This window comes from Oncorhynchus kisutch, linkage group LG7, assembly GCF_002021735.2.
Source record: "Oncorhynchus kisutch isolate 150728-3 linkage group LG7, Okis_V2, whole genome shotgun sequence".
Classification (NCBI taxonomy): Eukaryota; Metazoa; Chordata; class Actinopteri; order Salmoniformes; family Salmonidae; genus Oncorhynchus; species Oncorhynchus kisutch.
The window spans coordinates 4502685-4517895 of record NC_034180.2 but is presented as its reverse complement, the minus strand read 5'-3'; the positions used below and the strand labels follow the sequence as shown (position 1 = coordinate 4517895).

Here is a 15211-nt window from a genome sequence, read left to right as displayed (position 1 = left end):
TAAGTGCCTTCCAAGTGTTGTAACTAAAGCAAGTCCAGAGGCACTAATGTACAATAGAGGCAGAACAGAAATGGGATTTGTGCTGTAGTCACCTACTGCACATTAGTAATACAACAAGGAAAACCTAGCCTGAGTGCCAGTCTGTTTGAGCTATCATGCCAACTCCTTTTCATTCACTGTCATGCCAAACAGCAATGTTGTTGGCATTGGCAAGAGCACAAATGGATCTGGGACCGGGCTATGGAAAATAGGAGTTCAATATTGCAATTGGACATTTGCCGATTCGTTTGATAAGCGATATCTGAACCTCGCCTATCCAGTCCAGTTGAAGATAGATGGGAGCGTTACACTCAAGTATCACAAACACGTTTTTTCTTCATCGGAGACAGTCAGATAGACACTTCCTGTAGTCTGAGATAATAAAACATACCCCCTCACAGACACAGTATTATCCATTACCCTGCATCTCTCCTTCTATCCCTCTCTCACTGCATCTCCCCTTCTATCCCTCTCTCACTGCATCTCTCCTTCTAATCCCCTCTCACTGCATCTCTCCTTCTATCCCTCTCTCACTGCATCTCCCCTTCTATCCCTCTCTCACTGCATCTCTCCTTCTAATCCCCTCTCACTGCATCTCTCCTTCTATCCCTCTCTCACTGCATCTCCCCTTCTATCCCTCTCTCACTGCATCTCTCCTTCTAATCCCCTCTCACTGCATCTCTCCTTCTATCCCTCTCTCACTGCATCTCCCCTTCTATCCCTCTCTCACTGCATCTCTCCTTCTAATCCCCTCTCACTGCATCTCCCCTTCTATCCCTCTCTCACTGCATCTCTCCTTCTATCCCTCTCTCACTGCATCTCCCCTTCTATCCCTCTCTCACTGATTCTCTCCTTCTATCCCTCTCTCACTGCATCTCTCCTTCTATCCCTCTCTCACTGCATCTCTCCTTCTATCCCTCTCTCACTGCATCTCTCCTTCTAATCCCCTCTCACTGCATCTCTCCTTCTATCCCTCTCTCACTGCATTTCTCCTTCTATCCATCTCTCACTGCATCTCCCCTTCTATCCCTCTCTCACTGCATCTCTCTTTCTATCCCTCTCTCACTGCATCTCTCCTTCTATCCCTCTCTCACTGCATCTCTCCTTCTATCCCTCTCTCACTGATTCTCTCCTTCTATCCCTCTCTCACTGCATCTCTCCTTCTATCCCTCTCTCACTGCATCTCTCCTTCTATCCCTCTCTCACTGCATCTCTCCTTCTATCCCTCTCTCACTGCATCTCTCTTTCTATCCCTCTCTCACTGCATCTCTCCTTCTATCCCTCTCTCACTGCATCTCTCCTTCTATCCCTCTCTCACTGCATCTCTCCTTCTATCCCTCTCTCACTGCATCTCTCCTTCTATCCCTCTCTCACTGCATCTCTCCTTCTATCCCTCTCTCACTGCATCTCCCCTTCTATCCCTCTCTCACTGCATCTCCCCTTCTATCCCTCTCTCACTGCATCTCTCCTTCTATCCCTCTCTCACTGCATCTCTCCTTCTATCCCTCTCTCACTGCATCTCCCCTTCTATCCCTCTCTCACTGCATCTCTCCTTCTATCCCTCTCTCACTGCATCTCTCCTTCTATCCCTCTCTCACTGCATCTCTCCTTCTATCCTCTCTCACTGCATCTCTCCTTCTATCCCTCTCTCACTGCATCTCTCCTTCTATCCCTCTCTCACTGCATCTCCCCTTCTATCCCTCTCTCACTGCATCTCTCCTTCTATCCCTCTCTCACTGCATCTCCCCTTCTATCCCTCTCTCACTGCATCTCTCCTTCTATCCCTCTCTCACTGATTCTCTCCTTCTATCCCTCTCTCACTGCATCTCTCCTTCTATCCCTCTCTCACTGCATCTCTCCTTCTATCCCTCTCTCACTGCATCTCTCCTTCTATCCCTCTCTCACTGCACCTCTCCTTCTATCCCTCTCTCACTGCATCTCTCCTTCTATCCCTCTCTCACTGCATCTCTCCTTCTATCCCTCTCTCACTGCATCTCTCCTTCTATCCCTCTCTCACTGCACCCCTCCTTCTATCCCTCTCTCACTGCATCTCTCCTTCTATCCCTCTCTCACTGCATCTCTCCTTCTATCCCTCTCTCACTGCATCTCTCCTTCTATCCCTCTCTCACTGCATCTCTCCTTCTATCCCTCTCTCACTGCACCCCTCCTTCTATCCCTCTCTCACTGCATCTCTCCTTCTATCCCTCTCTCACTGCATCTCCCCTTCTATCCCTCTCTCACTGCATCTCTCCTTCTATCCCTCTCTCACTGCATCTCCCCTTCTATCCCTCTCTCACTGCATCTCTCCTTCTATCCCTCTCTCACTGCATCTCTCCTTCTATCCCTCTCTCACTGCATCTCTCCTTCTATCCCTCTCTCACTGCATCTCTCCTTCTATCCCTCTCTCACTGCATCTCTCCTTCTATCCCTCTCTCACTGATTCTCTCCTTCTATCCCTCTCTCACTGCATCTCTCCTTCTATCCCTCTCTCACTGCACCCCTCCTTCTATCCCTCTCTCACTGCATCTCTCCTTCTATCCCTCTCTCACTGCATCTCTCCTTCTATCCCTCTCTCACTGCATCTCTCCTTCTATCCCTCTCTCACTGCACCCCTCCTTCTATCCCTCTCTCACTGCATCTCTCCTTCTATCCCTCTCTCACTGCATCTCTCCTTCTATCCCTCTCTCACTGCATCTCTCCTTCTATCCCTCTCTCACTGCATCTCTCCTTCTATCCCTCTCTCACTGCACCCCTCCTTCTATCCCTCTCTCACTGCATCTCTCCTTCTATCCCTCTCTCACTGCATCTCTCCTTCTATCCCTCTCTCACTGCATCTCTCCTTCTATCCCTCTCTCACTGCATCTCTCCTTCTATCCCTCTCTCACTGCATCTCTCCTTCTATCCCTCTCTCACTGCACCCCTCCTTCTATCCCTCTCTCACTGCATCTCTCCTTCTATCCCTCTCTCAATGTGTCTTCTAGCTATCAGTGTTCTGTTTTGTAGCTCTCTCTCTCTCACTCACTCACTCACTCACTCACTCACTCACTCACTCACTCACTCACCGTGTTTACGACTAGTCATAAATCCAGCAGCTGCTCTAGCCTGGGTGAAGGGAGGGATTCCATTTGCAGGGCCGCAATCCACAGATCAATACCGTTTGCGCTCTTTGTATTAAACCCATAAATCTGTCCGAGGAGGGATTATGATTGGCTGGAGGGACAGTAAACTTCCTTCCCGAGATGGCAACAGGCGATGTATTGGCTCTGGGTCAACTGGAGAAATGTGGTTAGAGTGTTTGATGTTATCGGATGATAGATGGGATATAATTTGATCCCTGTGCATTTTAAATTAGATGCGGTGGGATTTGGTGTAGTGAAATAGATGTTATAAAATAAAAGGTTGAATGAAAAACGCTGATTTAATGATCTTCTGATTCTGAATCAACGATTCCCTCGCTGTTAAGAGTGCTTTCATTTCCTTTGGTTCTGGTGTCAAACGTATTTCAATTCCTGTCGAGCCGTGAATAGAGTGAGACATGTACCGTATTTCATAACTAGAGCACCTGTGAATATCTAAGATGTTCTACCGCCGCCTTTAGTCTAAACGTTCTCCTCTTCTCTCTCTGTTTCTGTCCAGGATGCTTTGAGTGCTGCGTCAAATGCCTGGGCGTCCTCCCGTATGCCTCTCTCTTCGCCACCATCCTTCTGTACGCTGGGGTGGCGCTGTTCTGCGGCTGCGGGCACGAGGCCCTCTCTGGCACCGTCACCATCCTGCAGAACTACTTCGAGGTGGTCCGAGCTCCCGTGGAAACCCTGGACGTCTTAACCATGTGAGTGTGGGTGTGTTTGCGTGGGAGGGGCGTCACAGTGGGGGGGGGGGGTTCCCGCCCTTTTTTCAAAATGACTCATGGTCTGGTTAGTCAAAACACCTACATGCAGCCTGGAGATGTGTTGAAACTCAGTGAGGAGAAGTTGCAGTTGAATTTTCACTTCTTCCTACTCCTTGTCTGTTTCGACCCCCGGAGGAACTAGCCTTGTCCTCACAAAAAAAAATTGCCCTATTTTGAAAGCTTCAGTACCTGTAAAGGGAATGGTTCCAATCTCATCTGTGCTATGACTGGCACGCCTAGTTAACACCTTATCGAGACGCCGTATCCTCGGTCTCCCTAGATAAAGGGGAGAAGAGATTGACTTTATCACTACTTTAATTTAAGAGACGTATTGACATGTTGAATGCACCGAGGTATGTTTGAACTACTGGTGCACAGCTCGGACACTCATGCATACCCCACAAGACATGCCACCAGAGGTCTCTTCACAATCCCCAAGTCCAGAACAGACTATGGGAGGCGCACAGTACTACATAGAGCCATGACTACATGGAACTCTATTCCACATCAGGTAACTGATGCAAGGAGTACAATTAGCTGCCTTGTCAGCAGCTAATGGGAATCCATAATAAATACAAATATAAATACACACGTTCGTGCATTTTGAAGCTTTAATTCAAATCAAAAAATATATTCAGGATAGCTGTCTGGTGAAGAGAGGTGTATTTATCAGGTGTTTGATCATGAATATGTGTGTGAGGGGGAGGGAGATTTTTCCCTGACGCAGCACACTGACGGAGATCGATTTTTCCACTCCTGTGTGTGTGTGTGTGTGTGTGTGTGTGTGTGTGTGTGTGTGTGTGTGTGTGTGTGTGTGTGTGTGTGTGTGTGTGTGTGTGTGTGTGTGTGTGTGTGTGTGTGTGTGTGTGTGTGTGCGTGTGTTTGTACGTCTGCGTGATGTCTTGGCACGGGGCCGTTGGGGGATTTAAGCCCTCTGAAATCACTCTGGGTTGTCCCGGGCGCACCTGCTCACCGGAACTCCGCCTGCCGAGAGGGAGGGAGGGGGTGTGTGCTAGTGACTGCAAGTGTGTGTGTGCTTCTACTAGATGTTGGCAATGGCGGGTGATTGTGACATGAGCAGTAGACCTGGCCTAACTTGATGTAACCAGGCTTTCTGTACTGATGAAACTGGGCTTTCTATACTGATGTAAATCGGCTTTCTATACTGATGTAACTGGGCTTTCAATACTGATTTAACTGGGCTTTCTATACTGATGTAACTGGGCTTTCTAAGCTGATGTAACTGGGCTTTCTATATTGATATAACTGGGCTTTCTATACTGATGTAACTGGGCTTTCTATACTGATGTAACTGGGCTTTCTATATTGATATAACTGGGCTTTCTAAGCTGATGTAACTGGGCATTTTATACTGATGTAACTGGGCTTTCTGTTCTGATGTAACTGGGCTTTCTATACTGATGTAACTGGGCTTTCTATACTGATGTAACTGGGCTTTCTATACTGATGTAACTGGGCTTTCTATACTGATGTAACTGGGCATTTTATACTGATGTAACTGGGCTTTCAATACTGATGTAACTGGGCTTTCTAAGCTGATGTAACTGGGCTTTCTATATTGATATAACTGGGCTTTCTATACTGATATAACTGGGCTTTCTATACTGATATAACTGGGCTTTCTAAGCTGATGTAACTGGGCTTTCTATATTGATATAACTGGGCTTTCTATACTGATATAACTGGGCTTTCTATATTGATATAACTGGGCTTTCTATACTGATATAACTGGGCTTTCTATATTGATATAACTGGGCTTTCTGTACTGATGTAACTGGGCATTTTATATTGATGTAACTGGGTGTTCTATACTGATGGAACTGGGCTTTCTGTACTGATGTAACTGGGCTTTCTATACTGATGGAACTGGGCTTTCTATACTGATGTAACTGGGCTTTCTGTACTGATGTAACTGGGCATTTTATATTGACGTAACTGGGCTTTCTATACTGATGTAACTGGGCTTTCTATACTGATGTAACTGGGCATTTTACACTGATGTAACTGGGCATTCTATACTGATGTAACTGGGCTTTCTATACTGATGTAACTGGGCTTTCTATACTGATGTAACTGGGCTTTCTATACTGATGTAACTGGGCTTTCTATACTGATGTAACTGGGCATTTTACACTGATGTAACTGGGCATTCTATACTGATGTAACTGGGCTTTCTATACTGATGTAACTGGGCTTTCTATACTGATGTAACTGGGCATTTTATACTGATGTAACTGGGCATTTTATACTGATGTAACTGGGCTTTCTATACTGATGTAACTGGGCTTTCTAGACTGGTGTAACTGGACTTTCTAGACTGATGTAACTGGGCCTTCTATACTGATGTAACTGGGCTTTCTATACTGATTTAACTGGTCTTTTTTACTGATGTAACTGGGCTTTCTATACACTTTCGAGGCCACTGATATGTGGTGTGTGCTGTACTAGGTGTGAAATTAACTTCAGATTGATGGTACTAAAAAAACAAGGTTTACACCTCTATAAAATCATCTGTATCAGAGGAAAGCGTGTGAAATCGACCCACTGTGTTTGTCTAATGATATCTTCGAAATCTCTTCCTAACCTGCAGGGATGGAGCTAACCCTAACTTTCCTACCCAGGTTCTTTCTGGGACATTAGAGCTTTTTACATAACCCTACAGAATTAAACACACAGTCATTAGCTAAATGAGAGCTAATCCACTAGTCCAAGCTAATCCACTAGTCCAAGCAAGGAAAAAATGCAGAATGACTGTGGAAGCAAACTGACTTGCAGTATCCAGTCAGAATACTGTCTGCTACTGCTGGAAGTAATGTCATTTGTAGTCCAATGCACTTGGACTACAAATGGGTCTGCTGGGCCTAAAAAACCTGTAATAGTGAAGTACTGTACTAAATGGCCTGCACACTCAATGCACACACCTGTATTGTTTAGCAATGTTTTGATTCCAAAAATGGATCTTTGTAAGTTCCTGTAATAGAGATCCTATTAAATGAATATTTAATTAGTATTCTAATCCCTAATTCTATGGTTCCTGGGAATTAAATCGCTAGTCTTGGTGTGCTAGCCACACCAACTGAGTGATCCCATCGCTCTGCTCCTGTCTCTCTGTCTTCCTCCGCAGGATTGACATCTTGAAGTATGTCATCTACGGCATAGCGGCGGCATTCTTCGTCTACGGCATCCTGCTGATGGTGGAGGGCTTCTTCACCACCGGCGCCATCAGGGACCTGTACGGAGACTTCAAGATCACCGCCTGCGGACGGTGCGTCTCCGCCTGGGTAAGAAACACACTTAAATCAACCCCTATCCTCTGCGCCCTATCCGCCCCCTGTATATCTGAAGGCGTTGGATAGGTATAAGCATTAGGGTAGACAATTAGGACACATCTTTCTGGAGGAAGTACCCGAGAGACGGGATTAGAGATCTGGTGATGGAAAATGTACAGCTTAAGATGTCTCTCCTTTGAATTATGGCCCAATGCTAATGACAGCTGATGAGCCAGTCAGCCTTCTACCGACTTATAATTGTCATCTCTCTCTCTCTCTCTCTAATGGGCCCATCCCTCACTTCCTTCTCCTCCTTCCTCCCTTTCTTCTCTTCGCTCTCTTTATTCTCCTCCCTCCTTCTGTTTCTTCCCGCAGTTCATTATGTTGACCTATATCTTCTTCCTGGCCTGGTTGGGTGTGACAGCCTTCACCTCGCTGCCCGTCTTCATGTACTTCAACATCTGGACCATCTGTCAGAACACCACTGTGGTGGAGGGGGCCAACCTCTGCCTGGACCTGCGCCAGTTTGGTAAGGGGCGGGCCCGGGTGGCGCCGCCACTGTTGCCATTTACAGTATACGTACACAGTCACTGACACTGGCAGTGGTTACCAGGGCTTTGGTGGTTTATTTCCAGTTGTTTGTTTGTGTTCTGTCATGAATGTGGGTAAGATATCTGACAAGACAATGAACTATAGAGCATACTGTACTAAATAGTGTGTCGTTTAGTCTTCTCACTTCACGGACACACAATTCAATCAATATATTTTACATTTCATTGCAGTTATTTAATGCTCCTGAAGGAGATATATTTCACAGCCCTTTAACATGAGTGTTTCTTGTAACTCGCCGCAGTAGCTGTTGTTAGGTCTCTGTGGATCGAAGCGCCTGCCAAGCTAAGTCACGTGAAATGTAAATGTGAAATTGAATGTTGTTTTCTCGCAGGCATGGTAACTATCGGAGAGGAGAGGAAGGTGTGCACGGGCTCTGAGAAGTTCTTTAAGATGTGCGAGTCTAACGAGGTAAGGGTGTGTGTGGCTGGGGAGCGATGGGGGGGGGGGGGGGGGCGAGGTTCTGTTGGCTGTGAACTTTAGTGATCGCCGTACCTCAGGAGTTAAATGCTTCAGGGAAGTGTATCCCGATCCTGGCTCTGGGGACCAAAATGCACTTTTTGGTTTTTGCCCTAACACTCACACACTTGATTCAACCAATCAACTCATCGTCAAGACTTTGATTTGAATTAGATGTGTCCAAAAACACAAAATGTGCACCCTTTTGGGACCCCAGGACTAGGATTGGGAACACTGCTATAGGGTTCCTCTGTCATTTTAAATGGTGGTTTGTGTGAGTGTGATGAGTGTAGTGGCGCTACCAGATTTCTATGGGGTTTGAACTTTAACCTCTTGTGGAAAGGGAACAAAAAACATAGCTTAATAAAGATTAGCCTGTCTTTTTGTTGAACCTTTATCCTCCTTTATCCTTTTGTCCTACCTCTGTTTAATTCCCTTTGAAAAAGTGAGCTAATGTTGCACTGGGACAAATCTTAATACGTCTTGCCCTATCTCACTCTCAAAGCAACCGCTCTGTGATTTGTTTTTTTAATCTCAACATGACCTGGCAATATTGTAAACACAGACATGACAAGTTGGAACGATGCTTTGTGTCCCATTTTGAATACCAACAAAACAAGCACCGATGTTGTATATTGTCTTTATTTCCTGGTGACTAATAAAGCTGTGTTGTGTTTGATTGTCTTTCAGCTGGACATGACGTTCCACTTGTTCGTCTGTGCCCTGGCCGGGGCTGGGGCTGCAGTTATCGCCATGGTGAGACAATGACAACTCCACTTTATGTCCGAGGGTTGTGTGACCTGCCTATTGGTCCTTAAATGTCTGTCGATAGCATCGCCACTCTGTTCCCTCCCCTCTGTCTGAACACATAAAGATTGGCAGGCAGGGTAAACCTCAGTGGGAGAGGATTGTCTTGTTGTGTGGGGATATACCAAAGGTTATACTACAAAGGATTCAAGCGATTGGAAAAAACGGACTGTTTTTTATGCTGCAGACTTTGAAAGAGGTTCTCCCAGTGTTAAGAGCGAGGCAGATCGAGAAAGTGCAAAACAGAGGCAGAGTGATCGAGTGATAGACACAGAGAGAGACAGACAGAGAGAGACATTGAGAGAGAGAGCAAGAGAGAGACACAGAGAGAGAGAGAGAGAGAGAAAGAGAGAGAGACACACACAGAGTAACAAATAGCGACAGAGAGAGAGAGGGAGAGAGAGAGAGCTGTTGAGTAGAGGGAGGCGTTAACCTAGCGATGGAGAAGCACAGGGCGCAGTTGCCATGGAAACTGTGGAAGAAGAAAGGGGCTTGTTGAGAGCAGCTAAGTGATGGTGAGGACTGGAGCAACCATCTTCACTGGAGAAGACTGCTGCGTCTGCCAGGGTGGAAGGATACACATTTAATGAAGGCTGTTATTCGGTATCTAGTTCCTTTTTAAACAAAAACATATGTTCACAGTGAAAATAACAGAGAAATGTTTTGTCGAAACATCAATGACACCAGTTTCTTATGGTTTGGTTGTCATCAACTAGATATGTCCATAACAGCTTCCTGTTAGCACAAAATATAAACAAAGTCATACATTTCCAGTCCTTAGACCCATGATGTAATGTTTTAAATCTACAAATAGGACATTGTTGCTGCGTTGTCTGAGGACTATAAAAGACGAGAGAAAATGAAATGGTAATCAATTTGGGCGGGAGCGGCTCTTCGCAACACAAAGTCTGTATCTGTGGCCCAACTGTGTGCTCTTTGTCCACCCGGTGGTTGTCTATGGTAATACACAATGGGATGACTCACCAAAGTGTGTTCGTGTTAGTTCTCACCGAGAGCTAAGGTTTAGAAAATGGGTAAGAAATCAATTTGCATAGACAATATTGATGTACCATCTTCTCGTCCAATATTTTCTGTGATAAATTATCTTAGATCATTGTGAGATTGTATGAAGGAAGTACTGTCTGTATCTCCAACTTGGATCTATCTTGGTGAGTCTGTTTATTCATGATGAGTTTGAGTCATGTCATTATATAACAAAAGAATAGAATAACTTATTTATCCCAAGCTTAGGGAATTCGTTAGGCATGTTAATCTTCACATCATCATTACAACACAATATCATCAATAGATACATGTCATACACTGGACCAGAGGAGTGCAGGTGTTTTTCTTTATTTAATTACCTCATAACTACTTCTTCAGAACCTCTGCAGCAGATGCTCTGGTTGGCTGATCACTGACACCTCACTGCCACCTAGTGGAGAAAATAGTTACTGCAGAAACACATCAGGGTCGGCGCTCAACGCAGTCGCCACCTGTTTCAGTCCTTCTTCTTCCAATTGGTGCCTAATGAACGCGACCCAGAGTCCAATAACTGCTTCTCTCCTTTTCTCTTCCTCTCTGGTCTGATGAGGAACAGGCGTCAGCTGCCACGGTCCTCATCCGTAACAAAGTCCTCCTGACGTCTCAGAGTCTGGGCAAATACTGCACCCGCTTCTGACGGGGGCCTATCGGTTGGCCCATCACCTTTACCCCTGACCTCAGTGGTCTCAGTGACATCACTGTACGCCGTCAGGAGCTGAGAGGAGCCGACCGCCTCGATATCAACATGGCCGAACTGAACTCTGAACCTCGGAGCTTAGGGGTCGCCCCCAAAGCATCGCCAGCTCTGTCATCGGTCACGTCACATGATTCTGTTGTTATTCACTAAAATATGCTTTGCTGGCACCACTGATTATAATAACCAAGCTCCTCTGGTTGCTATCGATAGGTATGTTGATAACCGAGCTCTCCTGTCACGCCCCGTTCACCTGACTAGCACAAATGCTGACACAGTCGTAACAGACACAGAGCTCACTAAAAAATAAGGTTGATCAACTAATCCATCCCTTAAAGTTTGGTTGGTTTGATTTGGTTTGAAACCAGTGAAGGCACAGTGCCACTAAACGATCTGCTTTGGGCTTTTGATTACAGCTTTGTCTAATCATCTAACTAACTCTGTTTCAGCCTAATGAATGAATCAATAAACTCTGCCCTGAGGTATAGGCTCGGTCGAGAGGTTAACAATCCTCCCACTAACATCCCTGTAACCCATGTGTCCCTCTAATACAGGTCCACTACCTAATGGTACTGTCTGCTAACTGGGCCTACGTGAAGGACGCGTGTCGGATGCAGAAGTACGAGGACATCAAGTCCAAGGAGGAGCAGGAGCTCCACGACATCCACTCCACTCGCTCTAAAGAGCGTCTCAATGCATACACCTAAAGCACACGACCCCCCTCCGCCCCCCCCGTCCCCCCCCCCGTCCCATCCCATCCCGTCCCCCTATCCTTCCTTCCCTCCCTCCCCAACACACACACACGTCCATGACACACACGCAGCAGAACACACACAGAAATCACACAAGCTATTCAATGTCTGGTGTTTATGTTCGTAGGGGCACAAGTGTAAGGGGGGGGGGGTTTGTGGTGTCGTGTTGTGGGTGGTTTCGACTTCACTAAGCTTACGGGTGTGACGAGACAAGTCGTTCCTACGGGATACCGGGTGTTTCTCTGACCAACCCTTCTTTCCTGTATTGAGATTTCCTTTCTATTTCTCCTCCTCTTTACTCCTCCCTTTCCTGTCCCGTTTCTTCTTCTCATACCCTACCCTTTCTCCCCTTTCTCCTCTTCTACCTCTTCCCCTCTTCTTTTTCCCTTTGCATTTTGTATATTGGTAGTAGCACATCTTTTTACAATGTGTCATTGCTTTTTACCATGTGTTGTTCTATATCTCGACGTCGAGTGCTTCCATTTATTTATGTTTGGTTTTAGGAGGGGTCGGGCTGGGGGCTGTTGAGTTTTTAATCGCTTTTTAATTCACATTTCCGCGTAATTGATATTTATACGTTCCTAAACACTCGTCATCCAACGGAGCTCCAATCATACATAGGTTTTAACATCCATTTTTATTTCAACATATCCACTTAACAAGACCAAAATGTGACCGAAACTTGTATCATTTACAGGTAAATTACAGCATAATAAGCTTCCGAAACAGTCAGCATCGCCGGTATAAAAACTATGTACAGAATCTTTTTTTCAGAAAATTCTTTATTGGTTGGGAGTGCCAGGGATTCTCAAACAGAACAAAGTACCTTCTAGAGGCTTTTTACATATTGCTATAACTGTAGCTTGGCCTGTCAGAAACGTATGCTGGCTTTGTTGAGTAGCCTAGTCATTGAACGTGAAAAACACTGATTGTCTGTCAATAATAATAGTGTTCTGAAGCTGTGAAAAGAAAACAGTTGTTTGAGTGGCAAGTCAGTGGAGTGAGGAAGACGATGATGATGATATGTCGTAGAAGTAGAGGGAATGACATGACGTAGAAATCCATCTGATAGAATGGCCTTTCAGGATGTCGCCGTGGGGGAAACTCTGTAGAAAACCACTCTTCTCATTTATCACAAGGCCATAACTCACATGCAAAATAACATTTTACAGGTTTCATTTTTATATGTTTTAATCTTCAACTTTTTAAATGCAAGTTAACAGAAGAAGAAATACCAGATGTTTTTTTGTCAGTATTCTGCTCTGTATATATATATCTACGGTATATAAATATATACATATATGTGAGACACTTCAATTTCAGGTCATTCATTTCATTGGTCAAAGTTTGGTGATATTCTTGTGAACGTCCATTTCAGAGATTCCAGTTAAATAAATATGGTAACAGGATCTAGACGGCAAGAGGATGAACAAGCTTTAGGCCTGAAGCGGCCGTATTGCTACACGTGGAAACAGTTGAATATCACATTGAAAGATAACTTAACCGTCTGCAGGGTTGGGTTCAATTCCATTTAAGTCCAGTCAATTCCGGAAATAAACTGAAATTCTTGCAGAATTTACCGAATTGAAAGAAAACTGACCCAAACCCTGACTGTCTGTGAAGCTATACTAAAAAAAACATGAAATGTCAATAAAACAATTAAAACCATATTACTCTTGAGTATGGACCAAACTCTGTCTTAACTCTTTCTACTACTCTAGTTTTGCAGTACAGCGTTTCATCATTCCGTTCCTAACAAAAAAAGAACAACAATGTCTTGGTGCACTTATTCAACCATCATGAGCTCTTTCTTGGTGTTACGTGCGTTTGGATTTGAAGCCGAATCTCTGTACTGTAGTCATGCAACGTTTGGTTATTAACCAATAAAAACATTACTTGTATTATCTAGGTAAAAAAGAACCGTGAATCTAGCTGTTATTTGTGGCATGGTTATGCATTCAGTGGTAATAGTTTTTAACTGATTCAAAAAGTAAAAATATCCTCTCTCTTTATCATTTTCATTTCTCATTTTTACGCTTGGACTGTCTGAGTCAACTGATTTCTTATATGTGCAGTATTGCAGTTCCTGCGCTAACAGTATTATGCTAAGTAAACAAATATTATTAACCTATTAGGTTGTAGTGAATGATTTTGTTTCCCTTCCTCCTTTAGTTGGTAATATTCCTTTTTGAAAGCCCTGTCTTATAAAACAGATACTACTTGTAATGATGTTGCGTATTCACTTCTTCAGCATAAACCTGATAATGCTTTCCGCTTTCTCCTCCCATATTAGTCTTTTGTACTTTCACTAAGAATGCTTTGTAGCAGGCTGTACGATTCTTCATAATCTGTTCTGTACATACATGTGCCAACGGCTTAAACAGTGGCTTTTTTTTTTTTAAACTGTAGGAACAAACTTGCTTGCGGTAAATAAAACACACTTGTGTACTTGTTAATAATTAAACCCCCGAGTCCATTTCTTTATTTATGTATTTATGTCAGCGCTGTATATGTATATACCTGTATACCCACTGGGCACACGTCACTTCAACGTCTAGTTCTGATTTACATCACTAACGGGAATTCAATGTGAAATCAACAAAAAAAACGTCACCATGTCATTGGATTTAGGTTCAAAGTTGGGTGGAAAAAAAGAGTCAATTCCCGTACGTTGATGACTTACGCTGATTTACTTCTTGCGAATCCAATCAGTTTTCCACGTTGATTCAACATTCATCACATACATTTTTTTTTTGTATGTGGAAACAACATTGATTCAACCGGATTTTGCCCAGTGGGTATGTACATGCCTACAAGGATTCCGTTTATACACACCTCTGGTGTTGTGCATGGAAGTCAAATGGATTTACATGATTAGCATATGAACAAAGTATACCTTGCATAATGAGGATGATATTATAGCTCTTGCAAAGAGCTTTCTGATCCCATTTATGCAATGCAGGTGTGTTTGAAGACTGTCCAAAACACACACACATCACCTAAGGCAGTTTCCATCCATCCACACAAATAGAATGGCCTTACTATACCCGACTATACCAGATAGCTTGGCTTGAAGAAGAGTGCCTGATATCATATCACAAACATTCCCCGGCCCTGGGGAACATTATGCATGCTCTCGCTACACTGGCTAACCTTTACCTGTGGCATTTAAATAGCATATTACATTTGTGGATACAGTGTACCAAATGAAAACGTGTTCTGCAAACTCTCACCAACCCCGGTGAACTTCTCATCCTGAGCAGATAGACTGAAGCCCTTGAGCCAATCAAAGACAGCCAGAGTCTGACCTTAAGGTAGTGTGAGAAGAGAAACAAGCCTCGATCAGATAAAGACTAGAGCAGCTTAGATGACATTCACCATGTCACAGAAAGGCTAGACCAAGGGGTGCGTCTGAAATGGCACCCTATTCCCTATACAGTGCAGTACTTTTTGACTAGGACTCTAGTCAAAAAATAGTGCACTAGGGAATAGGGTGCCATTTTGGGATCATTGCAGTGTATACCAGAGGATCACATCCTTTGAATCAGACATATGTGACATGTAACGTACATGTGTGTGTCTTATCCCCTCATTTACACACATGACTTCAGCACATTTAACAATTTAC

General features: G+C 44.3%; 1 protein-coding gene across 4 annotated transcripts in view; it reads left to right on the top strand.

Moving 5' to 3' along the window:
* The window catches only part of LOC109894747 (neuronal membrane glycoprotein M6-a), a 78396-nt gene extending 64515 nt beyond the window's left edge, over positions 1–13881 (top strand). For 2 of the 4 annotated variants that reach the window (XM_031828409.1, XM_031828408.1), the window contains exons 2-7: positions 3676–3868; positions 7074–7230; positions 7594–7747; positions 8162–8238; positions 8977–9042; positions 10694–13881. In XM_031828409.1, coding sequence (XP_031684269.1) covers positions 3676–3868; positions 7074–7230; positions 7594–7747; positions 8162–8238; positions 8977–9042; positions 10694–10774 — 728 coding nt within the window. In that variant the 3' untranslated portion in view covers positions 10775–13881. The remainder of the gene's footprint in view (positions 1–3675; positions 3869–7073; positions 7231–7593; positions 7748–8161; positions 8239–8976; positions 9043–10693) is intronic. The other 2 variants (XM_031828407.1, XM_031828406.1) reach the window with 1 other exon arrangement.
* Positions 13882–15211: the final 1330 nt, after the last annotated feature.